The sequence below is a fragment of the Calidris pugnax genome, unplaced genomic scaffold (genome assembly GCF_001431845.1).
Source record: "Calidris pugnax isolate Ruff unplaced genomic scaffold, ASM143184v1 scaffold41, whole genome shotgun sequence".
NCBI lineage: Eukaryota > Metazoa > Chordata > Aves > Charadriiformes > Scolopacidae > Calidris > Calidris pugnax.
Window position 1 is genome coordinate 19,592,069 of NW_015094509.1, and position 22,635 is coordinate 19,614,703.

General features: G+C 39.9%; 1 protein-coding gene across 3 annotated transcripts; it reads left to right on the forward strand.

The window, feature by feature from the left end:
- Positions 1-271: 271 nt before the first annotated feature.
- On the forward strand, positions 272-22,491 carry TBC1D31 (TBC1 domain family member 31). 3 transcript variants are annotated; one of them, XM_014965372.1, is made up of 22 exons: positions 272-412; positions 2,215-2,361; positions 2,939-3,054; positions 4,884-5,062; positions 6,495-6,646; positions 7,072-7,231; positions 7,468-7,668; positions 8,875-9,051; positions 9,866-9,945; positions 10,048-10,194; positions 10,465-10,598; positions 11,608-11,741; positions 12,351-12,530; positions 13,548-13,780; positions 14,387-14,539; positions 15,702-15,837; positions 16,771-16,863; positions 18,598-18,738; positions 19,752-19,946; positions 20,347-20,497; positions 21,404-21,514; positions 22,194-22,491. In XM_014965372.1, the coding sequence occupies exons 1-22, from the start codon at positions 336-338 to the stop codon at positions 22,337-22,339; spliced, it is 3,243 nt and encodes a 1,080-aa protein (XP_014820858.1). In that variant the 5' UTR covers positions 272-335; the 3' UTR covers positions 22,340-22,491. The 3 variants fall into 3 exon arrangements, with proteins under 3 accessions (XP_014820858.1, XP_014820859.1, XP_014820860.1); XM_014965373.1 differs by lacking the exon at positions 272-412 and adding an exon at positions 898-2,018; XM_014965374.1 differs by lacking the exons at positions 272-412; positions 2,215-2,361; positions 2,939-3,054 and having other exon boundaries at positions 4,950-5,064; positions 6,496-6,646.
- The last annotated feature ends 144 nt before the right edge of the window (positions 22,492-22,635 follow it).

The window sequence follows — 22,635 nt, forward strand, 5'->3', positions numbered from 1 at the left end:
TCCCGCCTCCGGGGTGGAGGCACCCGCCGTTGCCTGGTGACGGCGCCGCCGTCCCCGCGGGCCGGGCCTGCAACCGGCCTCCCTCTCTGAGGCCCAGGAGGCGAAACTACAACTCCCGGCAGCCACCGGGGCCGCCGGGTGAGGCTGTTCCATTCCCCGGCAGGCCCATATCGGAGGAGGGGGAGCGTCTGCCTCCTTCCTACTGCCCTCTGTTGGCGAAAGCGGGAGCGGGCCGTACCACGTGTGCAGCCCCCCCCACTCCCAGCCCGCCCGCCGCGGCGGCCGTTGGAGGAGCCCTGAGGGGAGGCGGCGAGCGCGGCGGTGGCGGGCCGAGGATGGAGAGCTCCGACGTGGGCGGCCGCCAGCAGGGCCCCATCTGGCACCGCAAACCCGGGCCGGCGGCGCGGCGGGGGTAACGGCCTCCGCGGGGCCGGGAGGCGGCGGCGGGGTTCGGAGTGGTGGCCCGTTCCCAGCGCTGCCGCCGCGGAGAGGCCGGGGCGGCGGGCAGGCCGGGGGCAGCAGGGAGGGGGCAAGAGGGGACAGGGCCGGCCGGAGCTCGCCTGAGCTTCTGCAGGTTGGAGGTACAGCCTGGGGATGCCCGGGTAGACAACGGGGGAGAACGTCCCCCTGGAAGGTGGAGTAGGTCCCCCAGGAGGCTGTGAGACCTCCCTGCTCAGAGGTGCTCACAGTTTGGCTGAGCGAGGGGCTGGGCACTCTCCCAGTTTAGCTTTTTTCTAACTTTAATTGTATTGAACAAAATACCGTTGGCGAATTCTCATAAGAGTTTGATCAAAGTCTTAAATCCTAGGAAAATATTTTGTAGGCTCAAGCAGAAGAGCAGCAGTACGAGTGCTACTTTGGGGTCCCTGTGTAATGTTTGACATTGGGGATCTGGGGGCAGCTCCGTGAGCTCCTGACTTTATTCTCCTGCGTTAGTTTAGTGGCAAAGGAACTTTTGAAAAGCCAAGAGCAGTGTTAGGGAGATCCTGGGAGATGCTGTGGCTGCACTGAAAAGTACTCACTTTTCAGGGTGTTTTGAGAATCAGAAGTCATACTTTGTGTCTTTTTTATGACCCCAAAGATCCTAGCGTCACTAAATTTTTATTATAATTTAAACAAACCAGCTTAACTTCTTTCTAATTTCATTTTTATGGCCTTCGCCTTTTATGGCAGAAAAGAATGGGTTTAGCAGGATGAGGTAAAATTAGTTTTGTCTCTAGCCTGTGCCATGGCTGCGTGGCCCCTCTTCCCCCATTCCCTAACGCTTTGTTCATGTGCCAGCGGTTGGATGCCGGCGCTGGTTTGCTTATTCTACTCTGTTGGCAATCAGTGGCTCATATAGCTGTCAGCATCTTAAATAGCCACGGTCATAGTCTTCTGCAAGTGCCCTGCAATCTTTAACCAGCCTGCCAATATGTTGTACAGTTTTAGACTCTAAATTTACATCCAACTGATAATAGAAAATAATTGGTTGGCCCAGCGTTAATAAAGAAATGCAGGCATAGCGTATCTCCCAAATTTTAATGTCCTGCTTCCACGAAAACCTTCCTCTTATGGTTTATTCTGCACCTGGGCTTTGGTTCTGCATCTGGCTCCATTTGATACTAACAGCACAGTACAAGGATAGAATGTGTAAAACCAGCAACTTTTGTTCCTTAATATCTCAGATGAATAATGATAAAAATAGCTTGCTTCATCCTTTTGAAGACTCTGGGAAGAAAGGGTATTAAAACTGCTTTTCCCTCCACCCCAGCCTAATCCACGTGGTTTCTTACAGTAATTCAGAGCTGCTCAGTTTTCTAGTGTGTTTCTTTACAGTGATAATGAAGAGCCAGGTTCCTTGCTGAGGGCTGAATTAGGCTTTCAGATACATTGGTAGATCACATATCACTGTATATATTAGTGTTATTCATTAATAATACAAATGAAAATCGGGTAGCTAGGATCAACATAAAAGGATCATGAATAGTAGATTTCCCCCATCTGCTCTACATGTTTTCTAACTGCCATCCAACATAGTGAGTGGCTTCCTTTGTTTAGTGTATTTTTTATATTAGAAATACGTGTTTCGCATGGAAAAAGATTTTCATAGAACACTATGAATTATTAGAATTGTAAAACCATAAGCTAGGAACATTTTAATCCTAGGTCTTGGAGAAATACATGCTAATAAAATGATTCTAAGCATGGTTGTTCTGCTTGCTTTCTTCACAGAGTTATAGTAAATATAATTCATAGTGTCAAAGGATACCACTCAAAGACAATACGTTTTCTGAATGTGGCTTTTGACAGTTCTGGAGATTCTCTGCTCGCTGGAGACCACCAAGGGAATATATATGTTTTTGACTTGAATGGAAACAGGTAAGAATATTTCTGTCAAGACGTTCTAGCTGTCTTGATGTCTGTAACATTGAGGGGTATGGAACTTGCCTGGACAGCATGCCACAGGTCTGGTTTTAACCTGCAGTTAAACCTGAATGTGGAAATAGTAGTTTGCTCAGAGCTGAAACTACAAGGCAGTATCTCATGTAGGCTCCCTCAATATTATTGTATTAGTTTCGCTGCTCCAAAAGATCAGAAGTTTGTAACTAAACTGATCAGACAGCAATTTCGTGGAACTTAAGCGCTACCACAAGAAGTTATTCTTTGGATGATACCAATCCGTTAATCATATCAGCCATGAATTACAGTAAGCTAGACCTAGTATCATCATTTGCAGAAATACATTGATCAATCTTTTCAATTTTATACTACAAAGTTTTAAAATATTAGCACTGTTTTTTAGATTTATTATAATTCAATATGATTTATTTGCTCCCTTCTTTGGAGTTAATTTGTTTTTCCTTTCAGTAAAATATAGTAAAACTGATGAAGTCATTACTTCACTTGACATGAACCAAAATTTCCTGACACAATTAGAATGTGTATTTTTAAATAGGTTCAACCTTGTTCAGCGAACGATGCAGGCTTGCACTGCTTTGGCATTTAATCTTCGCAGAAAGACAGAATTCTTGGTGGCTTTGGCAGATTATTCCATTAAGTGCTTTGATACAGGTAAGGAGAAATTTAAAGGCTTACTATCTGGATTGCTATGAAAATCTATACAATTTTAGTTTTGATGTCAGATTTTTTTTGATGGAAATCTTACTATGTATTTCATGCCATCTTTCCAAAAAAGGAAACTTAGGGCCCATGTGAGTTACATTCCTGGGGGTAAATGAACCCTTTGCTTTGTCAGTTGCTTGCTCCTGCTGAGTAATGCAGGTGCCTGTTTAACTGAAGTCTAGCACAGGATCACAGTTATGTGTGTTGCCTTTTTTAAAGCAATCCTATATATGTTTGCTTAGAATGAGGTGCTCTATGTAAATTCAAACCAAATCATTTGGCAGTATGTTTGTTTGCAACTGGACCAGTTATTAACTAGATTTACAGTAAAATATTCAACCAAAGTGACAATATACACTAAAAGAACTGTCAATACTTTTGAGTGTGCAAGTAGATCTGTATCCTTGTTCAAAAGCAGTATTCAAAATTAACTTCACAGGCCACCTGTGTGTCTCTTTCTTGATTAGAAGTTAAATGGTGAAAGGCATTGACAATTCATCCTTCATAAATTAATCTTAACCTACCTTAAAGTGCAGTGGCAGCATCTCATGTCATCTGCAATTTATGGGTTTGAGTCTAAGGTTATTAATGAAGATTTTATTGTAACACTGCTTCCCACTCTAGAGGAAGAGTCAGACTTAAGGTCTGAAATCCTCTGTGATTTTCTCCTCCTTTCAATCACAGTAAGACCAACCTCAGGTTTTGGATGCACTTAGAGAAATCTTCTTAATTAGTCTACAGAACATTTTTATATGGTGCCATTTCCATATATCAAGAATGAAGAGTGTTTTAAAAGATAAATATTATTCAGATAAGTCAGTATTGGGCAAACTATTCTTAGAGGTGTATTAGAGAATACTTAGTTGGTGGGCTCCATGCATTGCTTTGGAAGCTGTACTCTGTAATCCCACGTCATCCTCCCATGTGACAATAGTTTTAAGCACTCAATTGTCTGTAAGCCCAGCAGAAAGTTTGACTGTTAGGCTTTATGAGCTGCTTTATAGCCATTTCCCATCTTTGATGCTGCAGCAGTAGGTCAGCTGGAACCACCCCGTGGGCTGTGAGGCCAACTGCCCGATGTAAATAGAGTAATTGCCACAAATACAGTTTGGGTGCTGGGGGAAGATTAGTGGTCATGCAGTCACAAGTGGGAGACAGCGTAGTCAGAGGAGCCATTTCCTTAGTATGCAATACGCGGCACAAAAATGCTTTGGACTCCAAAAGAATTAATGAGGTGTTGCTTTCTGACTGTGCCTTTCTATAGTCATAGCCTGCTGTCATTAAACCTTTCTTCCTTGCACCTGTAAATGCTGCATAATCATTCATACATACTGTCCACAAGTAAAGACAAGTGGAGAATTCTAACTAGAACATTCAGTCTTAACTTCTAGAGATTACTGCTGGTGTTCACATTGGATAATCTGCCTGTGAGGAATGCTGAGCTTACCTGTTCACAGCGTTCATGACTTTAAGATTGATTCTTCGGCTAAATTAAACAAGTCTGTGCAAGTTGGCTTTCTGTGCACAACTGAGAATAACCTATGAAGTCTGTTACTTGGAGATTAGGAGATGATTATGTTTCTCTAAGGCATAATAACTACATAAAGACTGATACCTTTTTTTCTTGTTTGTTGGGCTGCGATGGTAAACGGTCATATACTGGGTATGGTTAAAAGTCTGTTTCACGGCACAGGGTTGGCAATAAAGAGTAAAGTAGTAGTTGTTTCACTTTGAATGGCTTTCATATCCTCTTCATCTTTTTTCATCAACTCCTACAGAAACCCAGGAGCTGGTTAGTTGGATGAGGGGGCATGATTCTTCAGTGTCTTCCATCTCTGTCCATGGCTCGGGCAGGTATGCCATCACCACGTCCACTGATACAGCACAACTGTGGGACTTGGACACCTTTCAAAGAAAAAGAAAGCTGAATGTTCGTCAGTCTGTGGGTATCCAGAAGGTAAGTAAAGAGCAATTGCTAAAGGGTGAAGAAGCATACCTCAGTAGGAGTAACACCGCGCGTTAAAATCACAGTACTTGAAAATATTTTTGAAAATACAGTTGAATCTTTTCTAAGTTCTTTGGGCATATCTCCTTGTCTGTCATCCTATCACATCACCCAGACCACTGGAATCGTGACTGAGGAGTTGCAGAGATCTGCTGGGAATCTTTAAGGAACCTCCATCTTTAAAGAGATATACTCAAAACTTAGTTGGATATGGCCTTGACTAACCCAATTTAACCTGAAAGTTAGAGCCATCTTCTGGATTGACCCATCTGTGACCTGGGGGTGGGCTCAGAGGTGCTCCAGAGATGGATTCCAACCTGAATGATTCTGGGATTTAAGGGTGTTGTTAAAAAACCAGTTTTGGTGTCATAATGGTAATTTCAAACAGTCACCACCACCTACCCTCTTCAGCTCCAAAGTTGTTGTTCTTCCTCTGCACGCTGAGCACTGAATGTGGGAACAAACAAAGCTGAAAAGTAACTCAGCAAAAAGAAATTACTGCTTTTCACCCTAGTGGTTTCTTTGGTTCTGTTTGCTGCACAGACACTTACACTGGAACAACATAGGGGATGAGAAGGATGACATGTTTGTGTCAGGTAGTGGTTTAAATAGCTCTTCCTTAGTGTTATGCTGCTTTAAAGAGGTCTGCCTGCGCCACCAAATGTCAAACTTTGGCATAAGTACTACGGAAAGTACCGACGCAGTGCCTGGGCTTTGCTTACACACGTGCTGCCCTGCAGTGAATAGTCTTACAAACACCACTTCAAACCAAAGTTCTCATCAGGCTGGTCACTAAAAAGCCCTGCTGATTTTGCAGAGAACAAGGCTATTCATTTGCGTGTCTTCACCGTTTTCTAGGTCAGGCAGAAATTTTGTCAGCCTGACATAGTCACCTAGCAATTACTGTGGACAATCACGCATACGTTTTTGTTTGTTTGTTTGTTTGTTTGTTTGTTTTATTAAAACTGGTGTCATGCATGTTGCTAAAATAATTATCATGTCTTCCCTCCAAAGGTGGCTGGATTTCTTTAGTGAACAAGATTTTCCTACTGCTCGGTTTTTTTCTTAGTGTTTCATGCTCATAAAAACAACACAGATAAAGATATGTGTCGTTTCAGTGAGTTTACCTGCCTTAGCAAAGGGTGCAACAGGTTCTGGACCAGTGCAACGGGGAGCAGTGCCTGGGCTGTAACAGGGGAAAGGAACCCGCTGTCTGTGAGATCTCAGCCTTGCCTTGCAGCTGCATTTCATTACTATAACTATATTAATAGCCATACTGCCAAGGTTTCTTACTGTGTTTTATTCTGCCATGCCCTTTGGTCCAATTTAAAGGGTACTTTATTGGCAACATATTCAATTTTTTTTCTTTTCCACGTTCTTCCAGGTTTTTTTTCTTCCATTGAGTAACACCATCCTCAGCTGTTTCAAAGATAATTCTGTTTTCGCATGGGAATTTGACACTCTGCGCTGTAAATACCAGTTGCCAACTCCTGTAGAAGGTTCTGCATTACAGTATAAGGTCTTTGCAGTTACCAGGTAAATTGCTATTTTAAACATTCTAAAGGTGACTACAAAAACTGTAGTTTTAAAACAGTTTTCTTTCCTTATTTGTAATGTTTTATGGAAGTATTGAGTTATATACTGTGATAAGCTTTTGAACTCTGCTGTAACTGATACTTTCAGCAAGGATCAATACCAGTTTCTATTACAGTCCCTTAGCAGTTGAAATAAAGTAGGTTGCTTATTAATGACTACTAAAATAAGGTTTAAAATATCCTTTACAAAAGGAAATTTTATTGTTTAGGGGCTGTTTTGTTCTTTCAGAAGAGTATGACAGGAATTACAACAGATTCAAAAGTGATTTGAGGGCATAGTAGGAAATGTACGCTCTCTCTCTTTTTAGCTAATACTAACTTAAATTATATTATTCTGATGGAAACTTTGCCTCATCTGTGATCCAGAGATGGCCGGATTTTTGTAGCTGGTGGAAAATCAAATCGTCTTCACTTATGGTGTTTAGAATCAAGAAAGTTGATACGAATAATCCAGATGCCTGCAAAAGTACGAGCTGTCCGTCACCTGGAATTCCTCCCTGACAGTTTTGATGGGGGCTCCAATCAGGTTAGTTTTTTTACAAAGATGGGAGTATTTTGTTAATTGGTTCAACACATACAGTTTGAGGGCTTTTGAGGGAACACTGAGGATATGAGCCCATACCATACAAAAGGAAAGTTACTGTACTAAATGTTTGGTCAATTGTTCTTTTAGCTTAATGGAATGTCATTGCTGCATTGGGTATTCCTCCTTGTTTTATTTTACGTTGACAATATCAATTTATGAGTCTCTTTAACTTACAGGTCCTTGGAGTGTTAAGTCAAGATAATATTATGAGATTTATAAATATAGAAACATGCAAACTTCTTTTTGACATTGGGAGTCATGAAGAGGGAATCAGCACAGCAGCAATTAGCCCCAATGGACGGTATATTGCATCAGTAATGGAAAATGGTAGCCTTAATTTATACAGTGTCCAAGCTTTGACTCAAGAAGGAAATCAGGTAGAGTGTTTTAAATTTCTTAAAACAGCAGTAAATCCCATTAAAGTTGGTACTTGTCTACGTAACTTTTGTATCAGCAGTAGTTTGCAGTTGTGTGTTGGACTGACATATTTAGCACTACATATAAAGAAAAAGTGGCTTGTAGAGTTCCCTTTGTAGTTACTCCAGCCTGTCAGGTCAAATGATGCTTTTAAAGTATATATATTACTGTGTTTGTGGTGTTGGGAGGAGGGGAAGATGGTATTTCTTTCTACAGCAATTTGTACAGACTGATTTCTCTTTGTAATGATGTTTTGGGGGAGATGGAAACAGCATAATTGTGCTGCTTCTGTTCCGTTTCCTATAGGAAATGTTTTGCAACTGATGCTGTCTTAAACTGCGGGCATGAATGGTGTTTTTGTTGCTGTCATTTTATTCTTCTTACTGTGTTATTGGATACCAGCATCCATCATTACGGCACAATCATACTCCTAATCCTTCCTAAATAACAAACGTTCTAAATACCAGTTCTTATTTTATTAAAGTAATTTATTAATAAGAGACGGGTTTCTAAATCCAGAATTCCATATATCTTTAATCACCACGTCTTTGAAGTAAACAGTAACCAGCTTTGGATAATGATGGAGTCGGAGCTGAGGAAGGATGTGGAAAGATGTCACACGTGCATTCCATTTGCACTTTTGCTGCCGGTTTGACATGAACTGGGACATCCACTTTGTTACTTGCTTTCACAATCTCCAACATTGAATTAATACCTCCCTGACACTGAATACTAATTAAAGTTTGCAAAGTTCTTTTGTATTCTTTTTAACTGGTGCCATAGAAATGCAAAATATTTAGTGACTCTGAGAAACACTCTAAAGTAAATAACCTGAATGTGATACACGATACACATTTATACTATCCCAATTATATTTTAGTGTTTGCTAAACAAGGAAATAACATGGTGTTTGAGTTGGTTTGGAAGCTACATAAACCTTCTCACAGTCTTTTTAACTTATTACAGCAATTTTATTCACTGTAATAACTTATTCAGGAGTATACAGTCCATGTATATTTATTTATTGTATGAATGTGTGTCTGTTCTTCTCGATACGACCATCAAGCTCAAAAATACAGCATATAAAATAGACCAAGCATCATATTATAGTGCTATTTAATCTGTTTTACAAGATGTTAACTAAGTTATTTTCACGTTCATATTAGCCTCCACCACCCACATTCAAAGTAGTAGAAAATCGGTCCAGGTGTCCATCAGAGGCAAACAAACTGACAATGAGAGTGACGTCAGGAAGGTCAGAGCGGCCTTGGAAATCCAAAGAAAGCAAAATTCAAAGCAGATTGCTAAAACTGCAAGTGAACACGTCACCTGAAAATAAAGAGGTAGGAAGAAATTGCAAATACTTTGTGCTCCAGTCTGCAGTGTTTACATTTATTTGCAAACAAACATTTAGCCATGTACTTCAAAGAATAAGTTCAGGCACTGAGTCACTTGGATGTTTGTGCAGAGAAGGGATTGAAGGAGTTGTAGTGAGATTCTCACTCTCTCTGCTTAGCCCGTACTCCTGTGTTGCGTGACGCGGCCGGAGCTGCCTCCGGTCGGCTTGGGGTACCTCTGAAGTTGTTCAAGCAATTTGTGACACATTTGGATATTTGCTAGATCTGATCCGCTTCCCTGCTGGCGCTTCTAAAATGTCTGTCTAAAAGCCATTTCATTTTTTATTAATTATTTAGAAGATGCATGACTATTAGATTTATTTTCCGTCTGTCATCTTTGTGCCATCTTCTCTCTCTGTGTCACATCTTATGTACATATATTCTCTCATATATATACACAGACCTATATATATATATCTCGTCCCGTAACATTTATCACGATATGATCTATGTCAATATTCTTAATGGTTTGGCTATATCTATCATTTAATTATATATAGTTTAGTCAGTTAGGGTCTGATTTGCTTCTGCCTGCAATCAATGGCAGCTATTCTTTGAGTTCAGTAGCACATGAATGATTTTTTGGATTATCTTTTTGGTTTTGAAATACTCAGGATTATGTACAGATTAGCAGTACACTTTATTTTTTTAATATTATGTCAGGAACTTCAATATTTAGCTACTATAATTAATTAGAGTGCAAAGAAAGACATTATGAAAGATAAGTCTTTACATTTATTGTTGATTTCCTTTTTTGTAGAATGAATTGCCAGGTGGATTAAACAAGAAACGCCTGCGGGCCTTACTGAAAGGATTTGGAGAATATCCAGCAAAGTACAGGTACGTTTGTGAGCATGTTCACGCTTGCACAAAATAAAATTGCTTGTGTTTACTGGACTATGAAAGAGAAGTTGCCTGACTAAGTCTGCATTTTAATTGCAGGATGTTTGTTTGGCGTTCCTTATTACAACTTCCTGAAAACTACTTAGCATTCAGTAGCCTAATAGATAAGGGTACCCACAGTGCTTTTGTGAACATTCAAAATGAGTATCCCATCAAAAGTCAGAAACTGCTGAGAGTTTTACAGAGGTAAAAGATATATTTATATTTATTTAAATATTATAGATTTTTATTTTCATACAGTGATCTGAAATGTATCCAATAGCTGGAATCAGCTGTCAGGAAAACTCTAAAATGAAATAATAGTGCCCTCACGCAATTTTGTTTTTATAACTCATATAATTCTGTATATATCTTGAAGTGTTCAGTCTTCCTATGTTGTGGTTCTAAAATGCATATTATATCTTTGTTTGGGTTTTGCTTGATGTTTTCTACACCTTTGTTTGCCTTTGCATCCAGGACCTTGTCAGCTCTAGCTCACTGGTCTGCTATCTTTGCTGAGACGCCTTATATTCCTTTGCTAGCATTCCCATTTGTAAAATTATTCCAGAACAACCAGCTGATCTGCTTTGAAGTTGTTGCTACAGTAGTAGGTAAGCAATGATTTTAAAAACTCAAATATGCTGCAACGTGTTTAAGCTTTCCCATGCAAAAGAGCTTTTCCTGATGAAATGAATGAGGTATTTCCTAAGAGGTCAGCAGGCTCTTTTCTAAAGGTGTTGCCAGGAATTAATACGTAGCAACTGGATGCTTAAAACAAAAACCTGCTTGTAAATAAAAACAGGATATTAGACTTCCTTTTGCAGTGTTCCTAGCAAAACATAGCAGTTTATCAGTATTTTTAAAGTCTAATCAGTAAAACCAAATGCATCTACCATAATTATACCATAATAACTAAAATCTCTGAGACATGGCAAAAGTAGTCACACACACCCACCCCACCCCCTCACCCACTCCCAGTTAAAAGGGAATGGTCTCTTTTAAAGCTTTACTGTGTTTCGTTGTCCTAAGCATGTGGTAACTCAAAATTAGCCATTTGGCTGAAAGCTGGCTATGGCTGTTTTCTGAAGAAACATTCTAAATTAAAGTGCTTCACACTTAAATTAGTTGTTGCAGCTGCTGCTAAGTCTACAGCAGATACGTGCTGCCAAGCATACATACCCACTTTGCAAACACATGCTGTTAGTGAATAAGTATCCAAGTTTATGGAAATTATTCTTAGTATGTTAAAAATTACTTGATCCAGGCTGTAGTTTCATGAGACAGAAATACCGGTTTAAGTATTCCCATCTGCCTTCAACCACTTAGTCCCACAGCACACAGACTTTTTTACATTTTACTTTTGAGCCAGATTAGTTCCCCAGTCTGGTTCACAGTGTAGTGACACAAACGCTCGTGCCAGTGCAGCTGGAGGAGCAGTGGGCTGTGGGAATGGTTTAACAATAAATGCTAGGGAAAAGGAGAGGTGGGAATATCCTAAATAGGTTTTGCTGCCTAAAACTACCTCTTAAACTCATACCCTTTGTAACCAATCCTTAAGGTTGTCAAGAGTCTATCACTGTGGATTACAGTGGATTGTGTTGGGCTTTTTTTCTCTTGCAGTTAATCTTTGTCAGCACTGGTTTGAGTATTTTCCCAATCCTCCAGTTAATGTCCTTAGTATGATGGAAAATGTTTTGGCACACCATGACAAGGAACTACTTCAGCATTTAATAAAACATAATGTGACTGCACAGGTAATATCCTAGCCAACTTTTGTATATAAAATGCCACTGCAGTGAATGATAGTTCAATATTCTTTTATCTTGACATAACTCTTTTTTGAGGAAGTTTTCATTAAATAACAGTGAATGGTATGGGAGTGTAAAGAATATATCATTGCTTTTCTGCAGCTTTTCCTTTTCCATGATCATAAATCTCACATGCATGCTATTGTCGTTCTTAGAAGTCCTTTGCTTTCAAGTCCACATTGCTTAACAACCTACTCATCAAATTATAAATGTACTTTTTTGTTTGTTTTTTGAAGTGGACATGGGTGTGATGAATTAGTTTTGTAATCCCTGTTTATCATTAGGGCTGATTTTAGCTTCACAAATCTAAACAGAAGAAATAAGAAATGTATATATAATCACCCCATATTAATTTTGAATGTTTATAGTAGGTGATAAAACTTGTCTTCAAATATTCTGGTTTAGTTCCTGTTTCTTTCATAAATCAATAGATGCTTCATATAAGGCCAGAAAAATTCATATTATTTCTTTAAAAGGAATGGTAAAATTGCACTAATGGATTATTTTCATACTAATGTACTAATGAATTATTATCAATCTTCCCAAATAATGTAGGTTTATGCTTGGCCTCTTCTAGAAACACTGTTCTCTGAGGTTCTAACAAGAGAAGAATGGCTGAAAGTCTTTGACAACATCTTCTCCAACCATCCTTCGTACTTCCTGATGATTGTTGTTTCCTACATTATATGTTCCAGAGGTCCCTTGCTTCACTGTGATCAAAAAGCAGATTTTGAGGTAAACATCTTCATATTTAAGTCAGTCATATGAAAATGCACCTCCGGAGATCTTTAAAACATTGTATCTGTTGTTTCTGAGGTTAGAAGACATTTCATTTCTACATTACTGTATTATTACATGTTTCTGAACAACATCATCTACTACCTGACAAATATGCAACAAATGAGTAAAATATTGCGCAATTTCCTGCAGTTTCATGCAACAAGATCTTTAAAAGCATTCATAAGCTTTCTAATGCCACTAGAAGCAATTATGTAAATGCCAATAGTTCATCAACCACAAAATAATTCTGCCTCGTTTGGGGGGATCTCATATGGACTTGTGCCAGTGGAAACAAGACACAGTCGTTCTGTCGTGTTGTTTCATTATTTTGCTTTTAGATTTGCAAAGTTTGGCAGTATCATTTTGCATTCTCTGAAGCTAAATGAAAATGTTTCCTTATGTTTAGCCTTCCATGGGAGGAAGAGGATTTTTCATATGAAAACCTCTCTTTAGGCAAACAAAAAGTTCCACCTTGAAAATGTGCTTGTGAGCAGTTAGTTTGACAGACATCAAACAGACAACATTATTGTTATGTTTAATAATAACCAGTTTAAAGATTTTCTTGGTGAATAAGATCTTTGACAGGAAGAACTTCCTGTCAAGAAGAGAAGGAGGAGCTTCCAAGCTTCATGTCTGAACAGCAGAGGTCGAGGGAGGTTTATCCAGTGGTAGGAGTGTCTGTGCAGGCAGCTGGACACTCTAGTTCACACCTCACTTTCCAGATCCCTTACACAACTGCCATTTGAAGAGAGAAAAAAAGAACCTGAGCATACTTTTACAACTTGAAGAGGTTTGGGTCAAGTCATTTGAGCCAGTGATATTTTAATAATTGGTAGGGCTAACTCAATAATCCCTTTTTAAATCAGTTTTTGGAATATAGATCTTACTAATTTACCTAATTATTCCCAAATAGGTTTATTAAAAACTTGCTTAGTCTTTTGTAGTATGTAAATGGAAGTATGTCTCTTACAGTATTTCTTTCATCATCGTAACAACCTGGACATTAACGTTGTGATTAAGGAAGCTTATCATCTTATGGAGACTACACCACTAGATATCCATCCGCAGCGTATGCTTGATGACTTCATACCACTTACAAAAGGACAGTACCCTGTATTTAATAAGTATCCCAAGTTCATTGTGGATTACAAAACTCAGGAATGGGAGAGGATCAGACAGGATGAAATTGAATACTTACGAGAGAGGTATTAATGGGAAAGCTGAAGACATTAACAGATTGGGAGGGACAGGGGGACATAATTGCCTTCTGCTATTGTAATGTGTATGCTTGAGGAGAGAGACAAATAAGAAAATTCAGGAAGGTGACTTTAAATAGATGCCAAAAGTTATGAGTTACTTGGTTTGACACTTAAGTTAAACCAGTATTCTTTTCTTAAGCAATGAATGTTTGTTAAATCACAGAAGATATCGGGCATCGAGTCTTCAAACTTGAAAGTCAGAGTGGAACTCTCCATTGACCTTGTTGTGTCCAACTTGGTGAAGGGCCAGTAGTTCGTAGCTTGCTATTGAAATCAGTGGGAGCCGTGATGCCAAGGCGCCTTTAGAAACTAGTCTTTGCTAAGAATGTGAGGAAGAAGATACCTGCACTCATCTGAAATGCCCAGTTGTCTGTAACAGTCAGTACTGTAACTCTTCCTCATGTACCTTATCAGCACACAAAGGGGAGGCTGTACCTTTCATAACATCTCATTTCAGCAGTTCTTTGCTTGTACAGTCATCCGTTTCTAAGTAATCAAGTAATTTCTTGATACTTGGCTTGAATTATTAACGTGTGATCTCCTTCCATTTAGACAATTAGCACATGAATTAGAAGCTAAAGCACAGCAGTGGAAAGCAGAAGATGAAGCCTGGTATCGAAAGCAGGAATTACTCCGAGAAGCTGAAGAACAGAGGCGAAAAATGCTACTGGAAGAGGAGGAGAAGCTGGCGGAACAGAGGCAGAGGTATTATAATAGAAGAAGCATTAGGGGCCTGGCTACCGTAGCCTGCTATTACATTTTTAACCATGAGTGAAGGAGAAATAGCCACTAATTTGTATAAATTGTAATGTGGGAAAACAGTGTGGTCTGGTGGGTCAGATTTTGGTGTGCGAATGAAGTGATCTGGGTTGTATTACTGCTGTGCCCGAGGGAATACAGCAGATTAGAGGCCAAGTCACCTCATATTTTTCTCTTAACTCCCAACCTTTTGTCTGGTCTCTTCGGGTTTTGAATGCTCTTAAGCAGTCAATTGCTGTGTGTTTGCACACTGAGGCTTCAGACTCACGCTGTGGGCAGCCTGACTGCAAATACCAGGAGTCACTTCTTGTGTCAGTGGCTGTGCACATTCTTGTCTTTCTAGTGGATTTAGAAAACAGACTGCTTTATCTATCAGTTGCTGAGCAAAGGGTTGTGATAGCACTGAAGCTGAACTGTTGGTTTGTACATCTTGCAGCTGTGAAGGTTTAAGAGAATTTCAACATCCACATAATTTTTTAGATCAACTGAAAGTAATCTTAGAATCACTTAGGTTGGAAAAGATCCTTCAGATCATCAAGTCCAACTGTTAACCTCACACTACCAAATCCACCATGTAGACCATATCCCAAAGTGGCACGTCTACAGGCACTTCTATTCAACCTCTGTAACCTACAGAGTAAGGGGCTTTTTTTTTTTTAAATAAAGAGAGCAGTGAGCCTTTCTTTGCAAACTAATTCTTGAGTTTGTGGTTTTGTTCCTTGAAAGAGTTTGATATTTTCCAAATGAAGTTAGGCCTAATTTTGTGCAGAAAGAAGTACCAGGTCAGTGGCAATTATTCTAAGGAATACTTTCCAGTTCTGGACCATTGCAGTAGTAAACTAGTGCTTATTAAAGTAGAACTGAAACAGAGCACAGGACTTCAAAGCTTAATTGGGGGCATTGCCATTAGAGGATGTCTGGGAATTTAATTTTGTCTCATAAATGAAAACTGGGCAATTTGCAAGTATGAAAGCAACTGCCCTAAGCTTTATAAATTAGAGATTAGCTCACAGTAACAAATGGATAACTGCAGTGTGAGTTTGTGCTTATTGGTACTGACCTCTTATATATACAAGTTCCCTTGTTTCTGTTTGGTTTGGCTTTGAAGACTAGCTGCTGTGAAAAGAGAATTGAAAGTAAAGGAACTACAATTTCTAGATGCTTCGAGAAGGCGTTTTCTGAAATACCAGCAAGAGCAGCGTCAGATGGAACTGAAACGTCTGGGTGACGACATTGCAAGAAAGGTTGAGTATTGCTCAGGCAGTTCTTTTCTTCAAGGTTTATTGGTGAAAATAAACACGGAAAAAAAAAGTATAACTAAAATTTCAGTTGATACACTGTGATTTGTGAGCCCAGAGGTGTATTTAGCACGAGACGGACTGCTTTAAGTGGTAAATGCATAATTTAACAGTTTTATTTGGCACTTACTATGTTCCAGTGGCTTGCTTTAACTGGCAAAAATCCTGAGAAAAGCCAGATTAATCTGTATATTGGCAGTGTTGAAAAATGTAATGAGCTCCTTAAAGGACTAGTGAATTCTCAGCTGTCTGTGGGCTGTATGTCCAGATTGCAAATTAACTCTGCCATTGATTGAGAGGCTCTGCAGTGGCCTCTGGCCAGGACTGGCTCTGCTCCCGTCTTACTGGTTGGAGCACTGTGGCCTGCAGATGCTGAGAATGGAAGCTTTGGAACCTCATGGGCACAAATTGAGTCTTTGCAGGGCCATTCCTCGTGTCTGAGCACCACCCTCTGCAGAGCAGAGTGCAGCTGTGGGTTTGTTTCTGCAGACTGGGCACCAAGAGATTGATCAGCTCCAGCTCAGCACAGGTTCTGCCTTATCTCTGCACTGTCCTCTGCAACCTGCTGGGTTCAGAGACTCCTTATGCAATTCACAGTTGCAGCTGGCAGGTTATTAGCACTGGATCAAGCCTGACATTCCCTAACACACTTGGCTGGATGCAAAACTGTTCCTGTGCCTCTTCTCCACCTTGCCCTGTACTTTTGATATACAATACTTTTCACTGTTCACGGTATACAGAAAGTTAACCAGTTAAAAAGTTAACAAGTTAACATTTGGAAGTAGGGTGTGGTTTGGGGCTTTGGACATTCTTCTTGATACTGGTATTTTAAGGGAGAATTTCTCCTTTACTCTATTTCCATGTGTTTCTCTTCTCAAGGCATCCATGAGAGAGCAGGAAACAGCTGCTGCTATTCGAGATGTCGAAGTACAACGGATGGAACTTGAGTCACAAAGACAGATTTTTGAACAGGTAATTACTAGGGAATTATACAAATGTTTATATTTAATAATTCTTCCTTTGCAGTTCTCAGATTCAGTTGTGTTCATTAAACCAGACTTGTGAGGAAAAAGAGGGGTCTTTTTTTTTTTTTTCCTTTTTCTCTCTGGTACCTTTTTTAGAGTAAACCCTCTGTTAATAAAAGCATTTGTAGAACTCACTGTTATCTATTTTTTTCGGGGAGAAAAACCCCATATCCTCCCCATTTTATTCTTCTCCTGTGCAGAGGTATGATTTGGTTGCTGCAGGGTTTAGCTGTGGGCTCAGCTGGTTGAGAGAAGTGAGGAACACGTAAATAAGAAATAAGTCTATAACAATATGTTCCTCATCCCAGAAACTCCCACCTTTTCATCTGTGGTATCCAGATATATCTGCATTTTCTGGAGAGAACAGAATAGCAGATTGATGTAGTTAATGAAAAAATGTCTAATTGCCAAGAACATCACCAAGCAAAAAGGAATGGATGGTTCATGGGGAATGTGCAGGTCTTTTCTCAGATGACTGACTTTGATGGAAAGATCACTATTCAGTAATAAAGGGTTTAATCAATACCATTTAAAGTTAAATATGAGTTAATTACTGAAAAGCAAGGCTGCCAATGGAAGGCTTTAGTAATGTCCATTTGGTTAGAAATAGTAAGTGTTTAGAAACCAAAGCTACATGTGCCCATCTTGTATACCTGCAGATCCGATGGAGTGCAAGCAGAAGTGGGCATCCAGAGAGCTAACCCTTATTTTGAAGCATGTGTCTGCTTCTATTTGGCTTTATAAAGCTTTTGGCCATGGACTTTTTATAACCCATGTGAAGCATAACTGGGCTAAATTTCTTTTAGCATTCATTTATTAAATACACAGCCAGCTGTATTGTGGCTACGTAACACAAACCAGGCTAAGCTCATTTGTGTTCCAGTACACGTAAAGTCAGCTGTTTAAGGGAACTAATTCCACAGTGATCATCAATTTAGGTTAGAAAGGTAGCAATTATTAACTAACTGAGGACGTAGGTCTGCCCACAGGAGTCTGTGTAGACAGGATTTGCGGGCCCGTACCCTGAACTGACTGTTCTGCTGCCGACAGCGCGGGGCTATGTTCAAGCTTAGAAGGCCATGAATATTAACTTTGCTTCAGTGCCCCGCTGACACAGCTCAGTGGATGCCTGCAGGCCTGGGAGGGGGCTGTGTCTTCTCCAGAAAACTCTGTGCCCTGATGAATGTGAAGAAAAGGTGGTGAGAGTTAAAATTCTATTTCTAGATCTACTGCTGATCCGTACTGCTTTGGCAAATCATCTCTGTATTCAAGCTGCAGATGTGTTTATTATAAGTCCCTGTACTGTGGAACGTGATTTGTATTTGTGAAAAGTTTTGAGGTTTTGGCTGAAATGTGCCATAAAAGTGCAGAATATTTTCGTGATGTATCTAATTGGTTTAAGTTGGAATTCTGCTTTTATGATCCACTGTAACCCAGGGAATGGAATTACATCAGTATCAACCTGCTGGACCACTGTGATGACTCAGGCTTAGTGTAATTCCAAGTGGATAAAACAGCAGGGACTATCACTTTCTTGGACAGTGATGATATGTAGTGGGATGAGATGTGTGGATATATTCAAATACTATTTTAATGAAATTTTAATAAATGTTAAAGAGACAGAATTACAAATGGGGGTTAGTAGCTTAGCAACAATAATTTTTGTTGGTGCATTTGGCAGCATCTAATCAAAGATCAAGAGGCAGCTACAAAGGAAATGAAAGAAGAGGTGGATGCTTGTCGAAGAAAGGTGGATCTAGAAGATCATCTTGTTCAGAGATGGATGGAAGTAGATAGAGAAGAAAAGCAGAAAGCTCAGAAGGTAAGATGATTGGATCTTAACATGTATTTTGGGGAGTTAGTATTCTAACCAAGTAGTACTAGTTAATAGTATTTTAATTGCATAAAGTAGTTCAAGTTAATATGAAAATATTTTCTAAAGGAACCTAATTTCTTCCTACCTATTTGAATGGATTATGATGGTATGTTTAAAGTTTTGAGGTTTTCAAAAATCAGACTGAAGCATCCAAACAAATTCTCTGGGCCTGCCATGAATATTAATTTTTCTCTACTTCTCAGAAGTCAGAAGGCATATAAGACTCAGAAGTGCTTTTCAGAGTAAGTCATCCTCCTGTTAAGGAACATGTTTTATTTGTAACCATAATAAACCAAAAGTAAGCCTCGAAGGAACTTTCAGTTGGTAGTACTTGGCAGGAAATTGGGCTGTAGAAGCTGTCTTCTAGATCACAGTAATGAATGTGTGTAGCTTGACATTAGGAATTGTTCAGATGTTCAAGCTCGGAACTTGTAACTGCACAGTTGGAAAAATAGTTGCAGCTAACCCACTGCCCATATGCTTGGCATCTGCATTTATATTTTGTCTAGAAATAAACATATGGGTCTGAATTTTTGTAAACAGCCTCCAATTCTTGGAAGCAGATGGATGTGGGTGGAAGTATTGGCATCCAGGTATCAATCTTATGTTAATGGCACCTGTAAATCATATTAAATCCATGCTAGAAAAGCAAAATCCCCAAAATCATGGAGAGCATAGATGCCTTATTCCAAAATATTAAAAAATAACAACCAAAACCACAAAACAAAAAAGACCCTCAGTAAGAGAAAGAACAAGAAGGACGAAGAGGAAGCAGAAGAAAGCCCTGATAAATGAGAGAACCTGCTGTAACGAATGGAGGAGGGCACTGCAGGTGCAGTCTCCCGGCGGGGACATCAAACAGGGATACGGGAGAACACTTCATCTGACCTGCTCTGTGTGTCAGGCTGTGTGCTTGAAAGAGAGTAAGTGGATTCCTGGTAAGAACGATGTTCCATTAGGTGGCTGAGGAAAATTTAGCCAAAGCAGAGCAGAAACGCCTTGACACCGACTGGAGGTTGCGAGCGTTGCATAAACTGAAAGGTGGTGACCAGGCCTGTGAGAAGCGTTACCAAGAGATCGCCAAGCTCCTGCATGACAACAGGGTGAAGGAGGCTGAGCTGCTGGAGGCCATGAGGGAAGCAGAAGAAAAAAAGGTATTTGTATGATTTCTTTTTCTAGGTGGGACTGACACAAATGTAACTGTCTTTTGCCCATAGCGTGGTAGAGCATAAAACTGAACGTTATTGAAGAAATATTTTGTTAGAAATCACCTGTTTCGACTGCAAGTTTCTGGAAGCACTAGAGGCTGAGGATGGTTTAGGCTTAGGAAAGCATATTCCTAATTCTCTAAGTTCCTCTCTTTTTTTTTCTGCTGACCCAAGATTTTTACCTTTCTCCAGATGTTTGAGAAGTTTTTCAAAAAGAACCATTCACTCAGTTTAATATTTTGATTTTAGGGTGAAGTGTAATCTGTAATAATCCAGATGGTTTTACTTGTTGCTTTTTTCTTGCAACACATCTGTTGAAGACGCATTTAATATCTCTGTTGCACAGTGGGAAGAAGTTACACAGAAAAAAGCTCAACTGGAAGCAGAGGAGAAGGCTGCAGCTGCTGCAGACGAGCACAGGAAGCAGTTTTTAGAGGACAAAATGAATGACACATTCGAATTGGCTGAAAAGCTGCAGAGAGAAGATGGCTGTTTTGGTGAGCGTGTAGATGATGCAGTTCTCCTGTGGGGATGTTGGCATGAAGCATTCAGCAACTGAATACAAACTAAATGTCCAATGTTAGGGATAAACTTATGCTTAACTCCTTTATTTCGGTACCTTTTGGCAGTATTCTTTCATGAAACCAATGTATCAGGCCAGACTTGGAAAGGAATCTCAGTTTGGTATCTATCAGATGTGGCAATATACATGGTGGTTTTGGTAGGAGCACAGGTTTAGATCAGCTTAAACCAATGCTGAAATCGCTTCCCTTAAAGATCTTCTGTCAAATAACTTAAAGAACGGCAAGCTCACTGCTAGGAAGTGACTGTGCCAAGTGGTTGTTCACAGGAAAAAAACATTTCTGGGCTTCCACAACTGGCCGGTACGTCCTTCTCAAATGCTGGGTTTGTATGTTTTTGCAGATATTTCTCCTATTCCCCCATCTCTGCAAGGGTCACACGGGATTAGTGTTAAGATTAGGTGATTAGTATCGCTTTGGGCGAACTTTTTCAGACTTTGCCCTTATTTACCTAATGTTTTTAATATGGAGTAATTTGTAACTGCAAATTATTAAAATGGGTGCCTCCTAAAACTGCAAATACGAGTAGCCGTATTCCACATGATCTTAGTGGCCCATTTGTCAGAAGATTAATTATATAGGAAGAAACAGCCCATGTGGAGCTGTAATTTCTTAAAATGAAAAGCAGTGATGCATAGCTTTGACCCATAGAGTAGAAACATTGACTTCTCATTCTGAGCAAATTGTACTTGCCATTAGCTGGAGTGAGTGAGTGTTCCAGTTTCGCTTCCTGGAGAAAAACTGTTTCACCTCAAGCTAGAAAAATTCACTAGAAATTTAAACACTGAATTTACAAAGAATCCTTCTCGCCGTTTCCCACAGAGAGACTGTGTGATTTAAAGGCTGGATGTGCAGAGAGAGGGGCAGAACTCCAGCAGGAGTCTGGAAACATCTGTCTGGATGGTTTCTCTCCATCGGAGTCATCGTCACATGGTAAGTTTGGAAGTTAGGGCCCTCCTTTGTTTCACGTTTAATTTCAGAAGCCTTACTGGAACACCTTGTTGTGCCATTGAGTCATTATTAGTTGCGTAGGTGTTTAGTGGATAATAAACCAGTTTATTGCTGTATTCTATTTCACACCTGAAAAAAATATCTTTGCTACCAGGAGCAGCACAGGTAGGAAGTGCCTGAAGTATGTCCTATTAAACCTCAGCCAGGTTTAATCCCATTCTGACCTGATCATTTTACCTAGGCTTCTTCTGTCTACAGACTTATGTATGATTTGGGGATGTTGAGAAGATGTAGAACTGTCTTTCATCAAAATCTTACTGAGAGTTATTGTCAGGAGTTAGTCTGGAATAATTTCCTCCAGGCTGTCCTAGCCACTATGGCCAGTGAAGCACAATTTAAAATCATATGTATCTTTTGTATAAAACTCTGCATGCAATGGGAAAGGTGTATCTATGATCCTGCCACAGGGACCCAGCAGTATTTGACGTTTTTGTAACAAAACATGGGCTCTGCTTCCAAAGAACGTGCTTCTGCAGCTCCCAGGGCTGTCTCGCATCTGGTGGTACTAATGATTTCAGAGGTGTCTGCTCTCCCGTAACCATTCGTAGCGTTTCTGGAAAGCCCTCTGTTGCAATATTAATCTGAGTTTCTTGTGTGTCAGTGTCCCTAGGGAGAAGAGGAGAAGAGCTGGCGAGGCGGGAGCGGGCGCTGCTGGCAGGAGTCAGGCGGCTCAGGCAGGAGCTGGCCTCGCGGGCTCGCAGCGGGCGTTCTCCAGCTCGGTTCACAGCTACAAAGTGGACACCTTAAGATGGTTTGCTCTGGACCTCAGCTGTGCTTTCAAATTATTAATCAGTGAAACCCTAAATATGTATAGTGTGATTAAGGACTAATCATAGATTGTTTATTTTAAAGGTCTTTGGAAATATTTTTATATAAAAATAAAACGCTAGCTAGAAAAATGTGTGTTGTTTGTAACTTTGTCATTGTTTTCTTGGTAACTATAATGCTAGTTTTACTTCCAAAATAACTTAATAGTAAAAAAGTGAGTTTATTACACTTGCAGTATTTGTATACTTTATTTGTTCTGGTGAATGCTGTGACTT